The 17581-nt window shown below is 33.7% G+C and overlaps 1 protein-coding gene across 2 annotated transcripts in view; it reads right to left on the reverse strand.

The window, feature by feature from the left end:
• The window catches only part of TARBP1 (TAR (HIV-1) RNA binding protein 1), a 41059-nt gene that overhangs the window by 1803 nt on the left and 21675 nt on the right, over positions 1–17581 (reverse strand). For both annotated transcript variants that reach the window (XM_062572270.1, XM_062572271.1), the window contains exons 16-29: positions 17272–17530; positions 16991–17179; positions 13382–13581; positions 13167–13238; positions 11649–11769; positions 10074–10184; positions 8926–9075; positions 6746–6832; positions 5738–5934; positions 4214–4295; positions 3081–3252; positions 2626–2817; positions 1673–1797; positions 417–553 (exon numbers count right to left, since the gene is read on the reverse strand). In XM_062572270.1, coding sequence (XP_062428254.1) covers positions 417–553; positions 1673–1797; positions 2626–2817; positions 3081–3252; positions 4214–4295; positions 5738–5934; positions 6746–6832; positions 8926–9075; positions 10074–10184; positions 11649–11769; positions 13167–13238; positions 13382–13581; positions 16991–17179; positions 17272–17530 — 2094 coding nt within the window. The remainder of the gene's footprint in view (positions 1–416; positions 554–1672; positions 1798–2625; positions 2818–3080; positions 3253–4213; positions 4296–5737; positions 5935–6745; positions 6833–8925; positions 9076–10073; positions 10185–11648; positions 11770–13166; positions 13239–13381; positions 13582–16990; positions 17180–17271; positions 17531–17581) is intronic.

A 17581-nucleotide genomic window follows, 5' to 3' on the forward strand; every position in this document is an offset into this window, starting at 1 on the left:
GCCCTCCTTCCTGTTGTCTACCCACAGCCTTTTGGTAGTACATACAGGTCTCCATGTTATTAGATGTATAGATGATACCTCTGTCACACCTAGAAAACTAGAATCCATTTTGCTGCTACCTCCACTCATAAGAAAGTTACATACACAGTTACTGTGTATAAATCAGTCATTAATTGTGAGGAAGGAAGGAAAGGATCCTTCAGGAGCAGAGATCAACACTTCCCACTCCTTACTACAAAAAGTCTAGCTCTTGCCTCTTTTCTCAGTCCTTTCCAGTTCTAATTCCACCTCTGCAAGGGTCATTTGATTTTCATATGATTAAACTGCCTGACTAGTAGAAGGGCTCTGGATAAATTGAGGTAGATTTAACAAGGCGGGAGGGGGGGAGGGGGGGGAGAGAGAAAAGAAGTTCTTACCCCAGCAGTAACAGTGACTTCTCTGGGAAGCAATATTCTGTAAGATCAAAACTTTTAGCTGTCTGCTCCACACCTATGATAGTGTAGCCTTCTGTTTTTTTCTGCTCTAAATAGTCAACAAGCTGAGATGGTTTCACCTGTACATCAAATGGAAAAAGAAGTACTTTTAAATACTGCTATTTATAATCGTCTGAAGTTACTGTAACAATTTACACAGACCTGTTTTTAGATTAATACCTTTTATCCCTCAATACTGTGTTCATATACATGGCCTACCATATTAAAATTTCTTCAGCAATAGTGCAAAAAATATCTATACCAGATATAGGTAGGTAATGCCAGGAAAATGTATTCCACAAACAAAATGAACTAAGGCACTTCTCTGATTCTGACTGCTACAAGCCTTCATTAACATATCTGAATGTAAAAGAATCACTCTTGTATAAGGACAAGATAGTAATTCTTATTTAAGCTGATATCCCTTCCTGAAGCAATATAATGGTTAGCCAAAACCAAAGCTAACTTAGTTAACAAGCATGTTTTACAACTTGAAAAATTCTTCACTTCAAGCTACTGTAAGTACCTTCTTTGTCTTAATTTCTAAACTGCCTATTTGTATTAGACGACAGTCACGCAGCAGAAATTGTCATCAGTTCAGTTCTGTAGGAAGACTAGTTTTGAAAACTATTAGGTACAAGAACATACACATGTCTATTAGCATTCTATTTTAGGCAGAATACAATACAGCTCTATTGATCCAAGAACAAATCTTAATACGCTGAAAGTAAACACTGTGTAAAATAGGAACATCTTTGCACTGTATTTTTCAGATGACTTGCCAAAGCCAGTCTTGAAAAAACAGGTTACAAAAATAAAATAACCTTTTCTACAGAATGCTAAAGATACAGGTTGAGACCCTTGTTTTGATAAGCTAGATAACAGATTCTAATAGCTTAGCACAAACTAGCTTCAGGCAAACTCAGTGGTTATCCTGATTAAGTTACCAAAAAGCAGCAGACCAACCAAGATAAACAACTGAAGTGTTGTTCAAAAAGTAATTTTTAAACCGCTTATTACCAGTTTGACCCAAAGTAACAATTATTCCAAAATACTCAATATTAAACAAAGATAACAGTGGGTGCACCTATTAAATAAAAGGTTCATTTTTGTAAGAGGAAAGCAGTAAGACTGAACTACGCATCTGATTAATTGAAGATGTAGAATACTTTAAGCTATTAAAGCATGCTTCCATTCACCTCAAAAAGGGGGAGCCACTGCTCTGCAGAAACACTAAGGTGTTGAAACTGCTTATCCTGTATATAATGAAGGCTGCCAACAACCAGTGCAGATGCCCCAAATATTTCACTTGTACGACATAAACCTATTAATATAGAAAATAATGTAAATATCAAGCTAGAGTATTTGAGCAAGTAAAAAAAGGACAAAACTGAGAGAAAAAGATTATGTTAGCCTTCTGCTTTTAATCAGAAAATTCAGGTGCTTTTTATATCTGTTCCAAGTTAGACTTATGCGTCTAGAATATTATTATGAATTAATATAACAAAGTAATGGGTTAGTATACAATCTGGACAGACACACACAGAGCAGCTTTCAAGCTGCTGAATCTAAATTCAGTACCAGTTAAATGAAAGGCTTTAGAGAACGGCACAGTACAGCACTACATTGCAGACAGCACCAGCTTGTGGGCTTGTTTAGCATTAAGTTTCACTGTAGTCAGTAGTGCTTGCTGCTGCAAGCAGTTCTATGCCATGGAGTAACTTGCAGGATTTGTTATATCCCAGCTTGCACAATATCATGCAGCAGTACTTTAAATCAGAAATGGGTACCCTCCTGTCACTGAACAGTCATGAGAAACAGTAGCATGTTTATAAGACTTGGTTTAACTGTTATAGCAAAAAAAAAAAAAAAATTCAAGAACAAATTACGCACAGCTGAAACAAATTCAACTGTGACAACGAATCTGTGTACCGTAAGAAACACAGCTTCACTTACAGCAAGATTTTTATTAATGCACATAGAGGAGAGGTTTTTTTTTGTTTTGTTTTGTTTTTTTTTTTTTTGGTTTAACAAGTATAAAATAATCTTTCCCTCTTCCAAAATAAACAGCATTTCTTTTGGTGAACTTTTTTGTAGAATAATAATCTATTTCTCAACACATAAAAGTTTAAAAATGCGCATTCAACCTTACCTCCTAAATTGGTAGGTTTATCAATAAGTGAAGCCACCACGATCAGTCTGCTGTTTGATTTACCAAGTTTAGCTGCACGATCCTGTAATACCAGTTCCAAGTCTAAACTAGGAATACTATTTCTCCAGGGTATGATCTTCTTCTGAACATCTGTCCCTTCTGTCTGGCTATCCGTTTCAACTGAATTTGAACCTATAAAAATAAGTATTAGTCATCTGGATATGCAGAGGTAATCAACCTATTGCTTCAGTAAAGAACAGTGTTCAAATGCTATTATTGTAAACACTGAGTTATCTGTCATTTTGTGGCACATAATCTGCTCTCATAGATACAAGACTCCTTTAGCACAATAGCATAGGGATCATGTTCATGCAGAGATCAGGTTTAGTACAGAAATACAGAGCTACTACCGAATACAAATGATTTCATTTTAATATCTATTAGCTGTATTTTACCTATGTCCTGTTGAGACCAGTCACTTGGTTTTAGATCAAGAAGTTCAGTTCGAGAATGATACCACTGGAACGTTGGTGGCAAAGTAACGTCAGTGAATCTGTCAAATTTACACAGTGAAATCCATTCATCTTCAGCAACTTCTGAAAGGCGTGGAAGAGTATAAAATATTGTCTGAAATGTAACACAGTGTTATTAGCAAAGTATCATTACAGTAAGCAAGACAGATATAAAATTACCCAGAGGTTAATTTACTATTGCACATCTTATCTGTCATGTTTTTTTCTTGTCACAAGATATAGCTTACTAATATATCTCAATATCCATCACTTTACCCACAGTACATTATCCCAAATTCTCATAATACTATTCTCTCCTTAGATATTTTTAAAGGATTTGAATTCATCTCAAAATCTGCAATACTGAAGAATTACTTGTATACTTTTACACTTTTCAGCACAATGGTCCTGTCAAAATTCTTTCTCCTCTTCAGAATTTTCACTTCCAAATTTTGTTGTCTCCAGCACAGTTAATTATTCACAGAAAGAGTTCATAGAATGTAGGTTTTCAAATACATTTAAAAAAAAATCCTTTTCAGAGAAGACATTGTTGTTGCCAGAACACATACACCTTTTCACAATTATGCTTCCTTTTTTCAGTTGAATTTCTATTTCTCTCTGTCATTTTTATCTGCATCCTCTTTTGTCTCAGTGCTTATTCAGCTTTCAGGTATTTAAGATACAGCAAAAGGTGCAGCTGAAAAGTATGTTATAGAAGTTATATATCTGTACTCAGTTCCTAACAAACTACGTGATAACCTAGATGCACTTGAGTTATTAGAAGCAATTTACCAAGCCACACATAAAATTAACAAATTAACTCATATCTGGCTCTCCCACATAGGTGGGCATATGTACCACACACCTACACACCTTTTCTCAACTGACCTAGTTTTTTAACACAATCTTAGAGAATTAAGCTGCGGTCTTAGTCCAAAATCTATTATGTTTTTGTGAAGCTATTTTTCAGAGTTTTAAATGAATAATAGTTAATCATTACTCATCCTACATAGAAACATATTAAGAAATTTTAAAATATAGCTGAAAATACACTGATCAGTATCTTTTGAACTTACCTCTAGACTGTAATCCTTAAGTGGATGAAACGTTGCAAAGAAGAAGTGATCTTGGATTCGCTGCCAGTTCCTTCTAGCATTCCTGTAATTCCAAAAATTAATGCAGGATATAACAAAAATGCAACATATTGGATTTTTCTAATTGTCAAAATATAATAAGGCAATCTGATTTTATTTACTGTACACTATATAGGAAAAAAATTACTTTAATAATTGAGGATATTTTAAAAACACAGCATTCAGGAAGTAAGTTTTATTTATTTTTCAACTAAGGCCTTTAACACATCTCCAAATTCTATTACGAAGAGAAATAAATTTGACAGGAAAGGGGGTCTCATCTAGCCCCTCAAAGAAACTGAGTATTAGGCTATGATTCAAGTGACCGATTTTAAGCTATTAAGGCCCACTATCAAAAAAACGCCTCCTCTTCAGTGGCTTGTCTCTATCCCATATCTTGACAAACCAGTTTGTGTGACTAAGCAGTGAACTAGATCAGAGTAATCTCTTTCTGTCTGTTAGTTTTCCAGAAAAGACCAATCTGTCACTAGCAGTCCCTTAGCTTACAACATTTGTCAGAAATTCTACATAATTTTAAATAACTCATAATAGGGCTAAACAAGGGATTGTAACACAAATAATACAAATAATTTGCTCGCTATATTTCAAAATGATTAAGCAGAAAAGCATTTATGTAAACCTAATATAATTGTCACTCAAATTATTTTCCTGATTAGTTTGTTTTTCTTCTGCAAAGATTATTTGAAAAGTATTAACACTTAAAAGATTTCACATTTTAATATTTGACATTTTACTAGTATTAGGAATTTTAAAAGAATGATTCACATTCTTTCAAAACCCACTGGATAAAAAGGATCTGACTGTCAGTTTTTTACCCCGCTCCTTAACTATGACACTGTTTAAACATGCTTGCAGTTTTTCTGCTGTGCTTTCAGGCTGTAATGCTACAGCAGAGATTCTGTCATACTTCTGAACAGGAATCCAAGTGAAAAATCTTCTAAGAAAAGTAATGCATAATTGAGAAGTCACTGATGTTTTTCTTTACAAAGATAAAACTGAAAATCTCCTGAAAAACAAAGTGTTAGAAAAAATACTACAAGTATTTTGTAAATATACTGACAAACTACTCTCAATTAGACACAGAACAAACTAATGTTTGTTTTTCCATTTTCTGAGAACAAAGCTTGAAGAGCGATGAAACTGTCCTTCAAGTGACTAAGCTCATCATACTCCTGAAAGTTTCAACAATATAATCCATCAATATTCTCAGGCAATTATCATACATAACGTTTTCTTGTGAAGCAAATTAATGAAGCTCAAAACAGAAGATGGTTTCCAGCACTTCATTTTCTTTGTTAATGACTAAGACTTCAATATCCGAGTCTTACTTCTTTTTAACTAGAACAAAATCACAAAAATTATCAAGTGCTATTTTATAAGATTAAGCTTGTTACAAACGGCTCAGAAAAACAATCTTAAGCTGGAAGTCGAAAGAGTGTTACTAACCCTGTGCCATGCATGTTTTCTACTTGTTGAAGACTAGATTCAATAACTGGTGTCAGAGCTTCAAATTCTTCCACGTGTAACGTTTTGCACATACCCCAGATTTTTTTAAGGGCAATCAATGCATAAAGTCGAACACTGAAACTGTGGTTGAAACACCACTGTAGAACAACTATGAGAGCTTTCTTCAAAGCCGGCTTCTGAAAAATAAAAAAAAATCCTTCATTTATATTAAGTCACAATGTATCATTTCGTATTAAAAATAGAAGAATGGCCCAAGATAAAACCGCTTCCGCAAAAGATAGCCTTTCAGAAAGTCCAAAGCTTTGACAGTATTTATGTACAAGTAAGGCTTCAAAACATGGCCTTCATTTGCTTCATTCAGTATTTAGCTCACGAGTGCATGGAGCCACAAGCCTCACTTGTGCCATTTTGCAACTGTATTTATTTGCTTTTAAATTTTGTGTTTTGCATATATGGAAATCTTTATTCTGATTTTCTACCACTTACGAAGCTGGTCTTGCAAATTACACATTCAGAATTTAATGCGGAGTAACTATTTCCAAAGAGCCCCATATCTGAGTGCTCTTACCTATAATAAGATTATCCTTTTCCAGGTTATCAGGACCCAATTTCATGGGGATTAAATAATGTGAAAAAGGAGAGAGAGCAAGAGAGTGCAAGAGCACGAGCGAAAGAGTGAGAACGCGTGAAAGAGTGCGACACCCAGGTGCATCCACATATTCAATTATACTGAAATTCCTATTCTAAAAAAACAATGTGCAATAAGGCTTTACGTATTCAAAACGTCTGCCGTTTACATAATCTTCATTAAGTCAAATATCATACAGAGGTGACAGGAAATGTTAGCGTTTTCCATATCAACAGAGTAACTTTGCAAGAAGCAGCAAGTATTAAAAAAACTCCAAAGGCTAGACAGCAAAAATGATTTTTATTTCAAAAATCCACATAAAGTGCAACTGAATAAAAAACATTCTTAGTCAAACTCACCTTCTCAGAAGTATTCTGAATAATGATGTCAAAGTGCGATAACACTGATAAAAACGTGCAGATGCTTGTTTTAAGCTTTTCCTCATCCTGAATTAAAAGGGAATATAATAAAACAAGAAATAAATATATCTAAGATGTTTTTATACTCCGTAAACTTTCAGTGTGTTATAAAAAATACAAGTATTGCATCTGCATATCAACATTTACTAAAAACTATGGTGTTTCCACAGCAAAACTTACTAAAATGCCAAGTTCTTATAGTACAAGATCATTTTTTCTCTAACACATCATTTGCTTTTTACTAACACAGTAGTCAGAGTGAAGTACACAACAGTGCAAATGACCTAAATTCAATTCAAAAAAGTTACCAATTTTTTCTTTCACCATCCAACTCCAAAAAACAAAACAAACAAAAATCTCACAACCAAAGAAACAAAGACATTCCTCCCCCCAACAACTGCAAACAAGCAAGATGGGAAATTCTCATTTATTATCCTATTCACTCAACTTTCCTGCAAGGATTCTGTGAAAGACAGCTTCGGGAATTTTGTGCTTAATGTTGCACCCAAACTGGGCAGGAACTTACTTCCTACCTCCATTCTAGTACTTCTTATATTGTAGTAAATTATGTCCCTGAAATAATCCCACTGAAATTAACATGGGAGGAATGTTTCCTAAATATTTATCAAATTCAAATTAGTGAGAACAACTAGACCATACTGTCAACAAAATTTAAACCAGAGAGAATTTTTAGATTAATTTCATCTTCTACATATCAAAGGACATTAAGCACCTCTGTGTTATTTCAGTTCAGAAAAATGTAAGTTACTGGGCACAAGTACACCTTCTGAAGTATGTTCTCTCAACCACTGACCTTCACTGTTAAAAATCTGTACTATGTGTTGTTTAAATTTCTCTGACTTCACCTTTCAGCTCCTGGTTTGTATACATCTTTCTCTGCCAAGGAACTCTTTATTACTGAGGTTTCTTCTGCAGAGAATTCTTTTTTAATATACTGTAATTGCAGAGATCAAGTTTTCAGTCTCACAGCAAGACTCTTCTTCAGTCCTTTGAGAAGATTTTTAATGTTCTCACTTTTCCATATGGTTATAAAAACTAGAGAATATCGCAGCAGTCTTACCAGTGTTCTAAACACAACAAAATTTTGTGTTGTGTTTTGTACTAAAAACAACAAAATTTTTCCCACGTGCAGAAAACAAAATAGAGCATGCATCACTAGCAAGGAAAGATATCTCATAGGGCAGTTTTAAATATCCATCCTAGTCTGAGACAAAAATATATATATACACAGATTTTTTTGTTTATTCTTGTCTCACTATTTGGCTTTCAAAAATAACTATAGTAGTAACCAGACTATCAGATAAGCCAAAAGGCATCTCCAGTTCACTAATATGGGTAGTGAAAAGCTGCAGAGGCACCACTGCAAGTCTTCCTGTATTCTGAAGAAGATGCAAGCACACACGTATTTCCCACTCAGCTCAAATATACAATGCTAACTAAGAAATTCAACCTCATGAATATAGACTACATATATGTACAGTTTCAAATCTTACGGTTAATTACTTGGAGAAGAGTCCAAGACATTAAAATGCTAATACATCAGAGATCTCCTCAGTCAACTGTTATAGGAGGTTTTGGTACAATATTCGAAATTTGCCTCCAGTTCTGGAACTGCATTACAAAGTTCCACCATGGCAGAAAGTTCATATTAAAAAATAGAAATTGTATTGTGTTACGTAAGTAATGTTCTCATTCACAAACGAGAGTATGTGGAAGACAGAAGTTGGACACGGAAATGAGAAGTGACTTTGCAATACCTTACCAAACTCAAGACCTGAGGTGTGTCTCTGTATCCCTGATCATCCATCATCCTACTATACCAGCTCTGCTCTTCCACAGTATTACCCCAGAAACGGAAATGTCTCAATTGGAAGAATTCAACTGGCTTCAGCCACTTTCATAATAAAAATACCTAAATGGCTCATACTATACTCCAGACGCACTTCCAAGTTAAATTAAGATTGCAATCTTTGAGTACTGCTCAAAAACCCAGGGTATTGAAAGGAAACTTTGAATATGAAGAAAATAATGCTGCAAAGACAAACTGTACCTTTTTTGTTCAAATTACTCTTTAAGTGAATGCTGAAGTTCTTACTTACATAGCAAAAGCAATCCCAAAATTTATTAAGAAAGTGAGGATATTTATGTAGACTCAAGATGATAATCCATTCTATGAAGTATTTCACAGATGCCTGGTTGTTACAAAATCCAACCTGAAAAATCTTGTTAAGAGTTTCACACCAAAAATTCTGAGAAAACAAAATAGATAATCATTTAGCATATTGTTAAAAAGTTATTTCAATAAAGTAAAATATAAATAAATATCCTCAGCTTTACAGCGATGTTAGAAATACTTTTTAATACTCAAACCAAAACATTTTACAATCATCTAATTTCTGTATTATACATGTTAATCAATGCAGGTAGTAATTTGCAGCACATTCACACAGTGTATGAAAAGGGTGTAAAGGCAGCTGGGATCAGACAGCAAAATGCTACAGAAGTGTTGCTACAGCATAGAGAAGCTAAACAAAGCACAAATTAGAAACAGGGAGCATATGGTTTTCTATTTGTCATATGTTAAAAACTGAGGAAATTAAGATTTGTTTTTTAAAAATAATAACTCTTCACAAAGCATATTTAACATCATTTTAACTGACAGAGAAAGATTCCTGATAAAGAATGCCTGAACTTACCGATATGCTGCTACAGCATGAAGACAGTGCCATTTAGGAAAAAGTTAAGTCATCAGTGTCTCCACAGCAGACTGAATACAGCACCCACATAATGCTAGATTTTCACTGACGGTTTGAATGTTGTGTCAAGAGAACACTATATTCTTCATGACTTTATGACAGTTTATCAAACATTTTAAGTATTTCATTATGAATAAACATCAGGTGAAACTAAAATTTCTCTATTTTCAGAAAATTCATAAAGTAGCAGCATCTTTATTAGATGAAAACCTTTTGAACTAGATAGTCAGTATGGAGTCTTAGAAAGACACAACAGAAAAGCCAGTCTTCTATAATTCACAAATCAAAGAATCAGTTTTCGGTGACCTCTGGAAATGTATCTTATTCTTACAGTCTAAAGGCACACAAACTTCCATGTGCCACTACAGAAATCAAGTGTCTTTTATACCCTAATATATTTCATATATCCTGTTTCCATGACAAAAAAACAAACAAACAAACAAAAAAAAACTAAGTAGATTTCTTTAATAATTCAGAAGAAAGTGCAATACCTGGTCAAGCTTAGGAAGAAGAACTAGAACTGTCTGCCATATCCGATTTTTAATTCTATGCTGTAAAGAGTTTGCGTAATAACGTATTCGAGATCTGGATACCAGTTCATCCTAGAAAGAAATTCAAAGGTTTATTACCTATCCCTCACAACCTTTACAACTGAAGAACTGGAAATACAGCATACTGTCCTGAGAATGCAGCATCTATTGCATAGCTGGTATCAGCATTATGTATTATTTGAAGTTAGGCAAAATACACTAAGTTCATTCATGCATTTAGAATTAAGTTTTGAAGCTCGCCCATGAGAAGTGCTGAACATTAGAAAAACCATACAGTTCTGCTTAATATTTTTACTTAATGTAAGAGCACAGAAGCATTAGGTATTGAGAAGCTTAACAGAGCAGGAAGTTGAAGCATTTACTCAAGAGCACCAAACCTACTCTATTTGAACAGTTACATACTATAAAAATTGGAGTATGAATCTCTGCGAAGCAATATTAAAGACACAAACTGTCATTTAATAATCTAAAACAAATACTAAAGATCATAAATGGAGAGATGAGTATACAAATGAAGACATTTCTACTTGAATGTCTACATAAAAAAAGCAGGTTTAGCACCAATACTGGTATGCATTGTATTTGCTTGTAATTGCAGCTCTAGTTTGAGACAGCAACTAGTATTGTGCAACAGAGATGCTTATATGAAAGAAAATGGATGACAAATAAGCTTTAAAAAAGATTCCAAATTCATATTCTTATTTTAGATTTTTTTCCTACATACTTTGCTTTGGCCTCCAAACTATACAACAGACAAAACTATTTCCTCGATTAAAAAAAAATAAATAAATTGGTGATGCAAGTCTCATACTAAAATGCAAAGACGTTTTATTTTTACACTTCCAATCTTCATATTTAAGACAGAAAATCCATTTTACATCTTAGGCAACTTTTTCCACGTCATCAGTCTTACAAACAAAAACAATACCCATTTTTCTCTAATAGATACTTGGCAGGAGGGACTGAATAAGAACTGCTCATTCCTTGTTCCTGAGACAGAAACAAAATTCTATCCTACCAGAACAACTTCTGGCCATGGGTGATATGCCAGCTGCAGCTAAAGTAATTCACCACTAGTTTTACACTAATGGCATTGCATAAGCAGCTATAGTTTAAATGAAAGTCAGACCCTGCCATTCTTTCACTAAGCTCATTTATAAGGTCCTCTACAGAAAAGATCTTCAATAGCTTTCTTGATTCAAAAGGTACTTTGAAAGCGATGAAGTGAGATGCAATGTTTCTAATAGACTAAATGCAATTTTTTCTGCATTTTGGATAATTGTCAGTGAAGCTGGAACATCCAGTAAATAGAGAAACAAATCTGAAACAGATGATTCTTATCACTTCATTTTTTTTTTTTTTTTTAGTATGAGATAGGAGTTAATTTGCTAAAAATGTTTTACTGGGCAAATCTAGTCAGGCTATATAAACAACTATAAACACATTCTTTCAACTGCAAATATTTTTATAACTATATTAACATTACATTTATATATCAAAAGAAATAATGTTTACTTTATCAAGTAGTTTGATGACAATGTCTTCCATAAACATCTTATGCAAGGTATTTGATCCATCCAACAGGCAAAGAAATTTAATAGCACAAACTCGCACATAGTGATCATCTCTGTTTGTACTGTAAAATATTGACACAAAAACACTCTACTTATTCAGACATAAAGATAAATCTTAAATTATAAAAAGAAAAACAGCAAACATCTTAAATATGCATATTATATTCCCATGCTGGCAAAGACTGACTCACAGAAAGTTGAACGCATATTCAAGACGGATACATTTTGTGTTTTGGCAGTTTAAATATTAATACACACACACAAAAGAAAGTCTGAACTCTGAAATGCACTGTAATATTACCACTGAGTAAATGCTTTGGGAAATCTAAAAAATCTAATTGCAATGCACAGCAAACATAGTAAGTCTCCCATTTCTCATAAAGGGTTGGGTAGTTTTATGGTCATCAAGCTCTCTGTACTGAGACAATATAATATGCCAACACTCACAACCAGAAATTTAACATTTGTTCATCATTGTTCACAAGAAAATTAGTGCACTACAGATAACTTTCCACTGTTTCTATCTAAAGGTCTTCAATAGCATCTAACTGCTTAAAATACTTTTCAACAGAGATAGTTATAGTATAAAAAGTTTTTGTGAGTACTGTACATATAATCTTAAAGCAATTTACTTATGCTGACAGTCCTTTGGTCAAATATTCCAGTTCAAAACATTTGATTCATACTAGTTGGACAAAAAACTACTCAGTGACATCTGAAATAATTAATGCAAAGAGCAGAACTGATAACATTAGAGGTAACCAAGTATCACACAGCTGCAAGCTGTCACAATTAGACACTTTCTTGGGGTACAGTTCTTGGGGGGAAAACACAGAAGTACTGAACAAGCAGTAATCTTTAGAAGCTCAGGTTTTAGCAACTACTAATGCTTCCCAAAAATGCTATATTGGAACTGTTTCTCAGTCTTTCTTCCACTGAGAATTAGGCTGCAAGAGAAAGCAGTTTTTCAGGAACAAGTGTATTGTATTCAGATTCCCTGTTTCAAACTGAAAGCAGAGATTAACACCAGTAGTAAAGTATTTGAAGCTAAAATGGCCTACAACCAATGCTTAAGTATGGTCACATTAATTACAGCACAAGCTTCTTAGCTATCTTGTCTACAATGATACATATCATATCTTGTCTACATATCAACAGACACAACAGTAACATCTGAATCTTGAAAAGCACTAGTTTTATGAGGTGAAATAATGAGGAAGCAGTCATTTCAGTCCTATACAGGTTAACAAATTCGATTAGTTTTCTTGAAATTACTTGGCATTTTTCTGCCTCTTCTATTTGATTTCTGAATGTAATGTGACATATTTGCCTTTTTCGAATATTTAAGGTAATGAATATACTTTTAAGAAACTGTCTGCCAAAACCAGCATCATTCCCTGTCAGTAGTAATGAAGACGCTATTCAGACTAATACAAAGATGTATCCTCAAAATGATTACCTTTCTGTAACAACATTTGCTGCACATTTTTCTCCAAGATTTTCTATGAAGGCATGCACATCCTGAATAAGTCTTCTCAGATGAAAGAAGAAATAAGTATTAACAGAATAGCACACGAAAACTGTTTTTAATTAACTCAAAAGTTAAAATTAAGAAAATAGAAAATTGTAACAAACAATCAAGCATTCAGATCTAATGAAATATTTTTTTTTTACCTTTGATCTCTCCTGAACACAGTTCCAAAGACACAAGCCTCTGTGATAAGTTCACAGTAATTTCCAGCATTTAAGAAAGCATTTGTTGAAGTACCTCTGTCATCAAAAGTGGGAAATATCCAAGAGCGACAACAATGACTAACGACTGTGTTGAAGACTCCAGTCCTTGTAGTGGACATATCTATGAGCTTGAAAATTATCTGAAAAGAAGAATAAAAAAGATTCAAAACCTAGTTTCCAAAAAATGCCAGAATTATTAAAAAACACTGCAATATTACTCTAATATAGCAGGCCTGATTCCCTTCTTCATCCAAGATTTGCTCAGGTTAATAATGTCTTGAATCTATCTACAATTTCCCAATTACATGGGCAGGTGGAAAGCAACCAGCCCACTGCAGGCTTATGTTAACAAATGACAGAACAAATCTTTACATATATAGCTGTAACACGTTCTTTTAATCTGAATCTCCTGATAACTGGAACAAATGTACACAAGCTTACCTCAGTGAGTACACAAGTCTGGTACTTCTATCATTCCTTACCAGTTTAGGAGAAAACAATGTTTTAACATTAAACAAAACTCCTTCTATACGTAGCTGTGTCACTAATTCTCTTTAATGATAACTACCTCCATGTTCAGGTTGAAGTTCAAAATTTAGTTGAAAGTGTAGAAGTATCTCTGTGCCATTTTCTAATAATCATTTCTTGGGGGGAAACATATTTAAAATATTTAATCTTGAAATTTAAGTCTTCTCCAAAAAGAAAAAAGGAAAAGAAAACAGTAAGAGAACAGGCCTAAACATCTTCCCTTCCCACTCCCTCCATTATGATAAGCACAATAGTAAACTTAAGTTCCACAGGAATTTTTTTCTAAGTTGCAAACATTTGGGTGAGCAGGGGAAGATTCAGAATGAAGACAGTCTATGTGTGTTTTTCATAAATTTGTTATAAATAACACCAATTATAACTACTCAGGAGAATGTTTTTCCTCAGAAAGTGGAAAGGCTCTTACAGGATATATCTTCTCTTCCCTCAACTGAATAATACCTTTTTGATATAGTAGAACTTTCTTGACTGTAACCCTGTCTTTATAGAGAATGCTGTTCTGAATTATTAAGGATTAAAACGACAATGAAGAGACTAAATTGAAATACTGAAATGCACTCTTAAACACTTTCTGCACACAACACTAGGATTTTTATTTATTTATTTAAGTATAGAGAAGCACTGTAACTTTCCTAAACTATTCTATTTCATTCAAGTAGCAGCAGGTCATTTACGTCTCAAGAGAAAAAACTTTTTGTTTCATTACATAGAAAAAATCCAACACATACAAAAAGAATTTAAGTTCTAGCACAATTAACATTTGAATACATCACAAGAAAAAGGAGAAAAGAAGCAGAAGAAATGAAGCCCAAAAACACAGTGCTTTGGGCACTTCTGAAAGCCCTTCTGTATTTTATCATAGCAATATTCCCCTTTTATGGCTCAAAGATCCCTATATTCCACCCCCTCCGACTAACACTGAAAAGCCAAAGTGCACTGTAGTAAACAGGCTTTTAAATTTGTATCTCTGCAGCAAATCATTATCAGGCAGATCCATTTTTTCTGTCTCTTTAGCTAAACTATATAGCCACTGCACAAGGGGTCAATGGCAAAAGAGACCACTAAGGAGTGGGATAAGAATATACGTAAGTAGACACCTGCTTAGGAACTTTATCTTCATTTTCTTATGAAGGGGCAGAAGGTGGCTCGACCAGATGCCCTTTGTTGAATACAGAAGACCTTCATTACCTCCTTGATGCCTGTTGTCATGGTATGTCCCACTGCAGACAATGGGATAGCTGTCATAGAGACTCAAGACTCTCAACATTGGCAAAATACACCTTGCATAAATGTCTGAAATACTAATACTAGAATTAAAACAGTAGTTCTGAATATTTAAACAAATTAAGAGCAATGATTAATAAAAAACTAACTACACTTCATCAGTTACCGTAACACTGAGCATAAAATTGCCAGTTACAGATACTCACTAAAAGAGAAAGCTAGGCGTTTTCTAGGACTTAAGATACACTTTACCTAGTATTATCACTTTTGAATACAAATCTTATTTTGGCTTGGGTCCACATTAAGACCATAAATGCTCAGTTTTATCTATTGTCCAAAATACATGACAGCAACATTTGTCTGCAATAAGTTTTCCAAAAAGATCAAACAGAAAATAAAAGGATATTATTTTGAAGATAATAAAGGTTAATATGGACATGTTATAGCAATTTTAAATTGTTGGGAAGAACCTATTTTTCCGTATTTTAATAAAGATTACTTTGAGGTGTTTCAGTTGAAAATAAAGCTTATACATTTTCTATTATTTATAGTACAAGTCTAACATTAGGATAGGACAGGAGCGACTTCAAAGCAAAACCATGACACATTCTAGGATAATTTCTGAGCTAACAGCAAAGCAGCACACATGACAGCAATTCAAAGCATACGTTTTTATTGGTAACTAATTTATAACGTATTACTGCTCAAGTAAAAGTCTTGCAGTCATTGTGGACTGTTCTGTGCAAAAATTTACTTGATGCTCAGGGAAAAAAAGAAGCAAAAAACATGAAAAATTATTTTAAAAAGCCATGGTAACTGTCTTTCCTGTGTATAAGGCCACAATGCACCAATTTCCGATTACTGAACAGTTTTAGTGACTCAAAATGAAAAAAAAAAGAATTATATATGTAAAGTCTTTTGGAGTACGGCATATTACATACATCTCACAGAAAAACAGTAAAAAAAAAGCATCTTTTGCCTTCCAAAATAAGAAGATGGTTCTATCACAAATATTGAAGTGAACGACGGTGTTTCCTACACCTGAGACACCCTCAAAGTAAAAAAAAAAAGAAAAAAAAAAAAAAGCCCCTAAGCAAGCCAAATATTTTCACTAAGAGTAAACTATTACAAAAAGGCATAATTTTTCCAAACGATTAAAAGTTTGGGACAGCTCAGGTGGCAAACCCTGGACAAATATCCAGAGTAAATGCATAATATAATTATAAAACAATAGCAAAACAAACAAAATTTTAGGCAGACCAAAATCCCTCCATTTTGTATGGGAGTTGCAAGATATCCAATAGTCTAAAAATTAAAGGACGAGTACTTTAAATTTCCTATGTTGCAAGAACAAAGTGATGAAGCCTTTCATTTGTAAGTACTTACTCTGAAGCTGCTCACATCAGCCATCATCAAAAGCTAATGATATTTTGCAGCTATTTTATTTGTATTGCAGAACAAATAGTTGAAAGATCTGCTATTACTATAATCAGGAGACTCAGAAAAGGTGACTGAATGAGCATAAAGGTTTCACAAATCTTTTTGCTTTCTCACAGAATACAATTTACACTATTTTTTTTGCTTGAAGTCTAAAAATTTGTTTATCCTCAATCTAACTTTTTTCAGATCTTTTGTCTTAACACTACTACAAACTACCACCTTTTAGGAAATGAAAAATTCATCACAGTATCTGAAAATAAAAATAAGAAGCAAAATACAATTTTAGATCCAAATGATAAAATTTACTTTCATTTCCAAATAAAGAATTCGGAATCTCACCTCTTTTATTTTGGCATATGCTTGACCCTTTGCACGTGCAGCAACAGCCAGAACCTCAGTATCAAAGATGAACTGAACAAAAGCTTTTAGATTAGACCAAAATATTAGCTGTGTATTGCTCAAAGACGATATAATTTTCCAAGCCAAATCAAATGCTTCTATGCAGAGAGACTCTGCTGAGTCCAGAAGCTGAAAACAAAGAGAAGTGTTACACTTAAAGGGAAAAAAAAATAAAAAGGAAAGAAAAACTATTAACATCTTGTAGTAGTTTCCTCTCTTACCTTTGGAACAAGCACTTTCATACAACCAAATACAGGTAAGACTTGGTGTGAAGGAAGAATAGTAAGGGCTTCTAAAGCAGCCTGTAGAATTTCTGTTAACCTTTCAACGGTAGACAATGACAATTCAAAAAGTTTGTCTTCCAACATTGTCTCAGCAGTATAAAATTTAGTTAAAATGAAATGAAGGCAAATCCACTGGTCATGGACGTATCGTGCAACTATTTTCCCCCATCCTTGAGATGGTGTTTCTTCATATAAGCTGCAATAAAAATATTATTCTTCAATGTATGAATGTCGTATGTATGTAAAT

The sequence above is a fragment of the Rhea pennata genome, chromosome 3 (genome assembly GCF_028389875.1).
Source record: "Rhea pennata isolate bPtePen1 chromosome 3, bPtePen1.pri, whole genome shotgun sequence".
Classification (NCBI taxonomy): domain Eukaryota; kingdom Metazoa; phylum Chordata; class Aves; order Rheiformes; family Rheidae; genus Rhea; species Rhea pennata.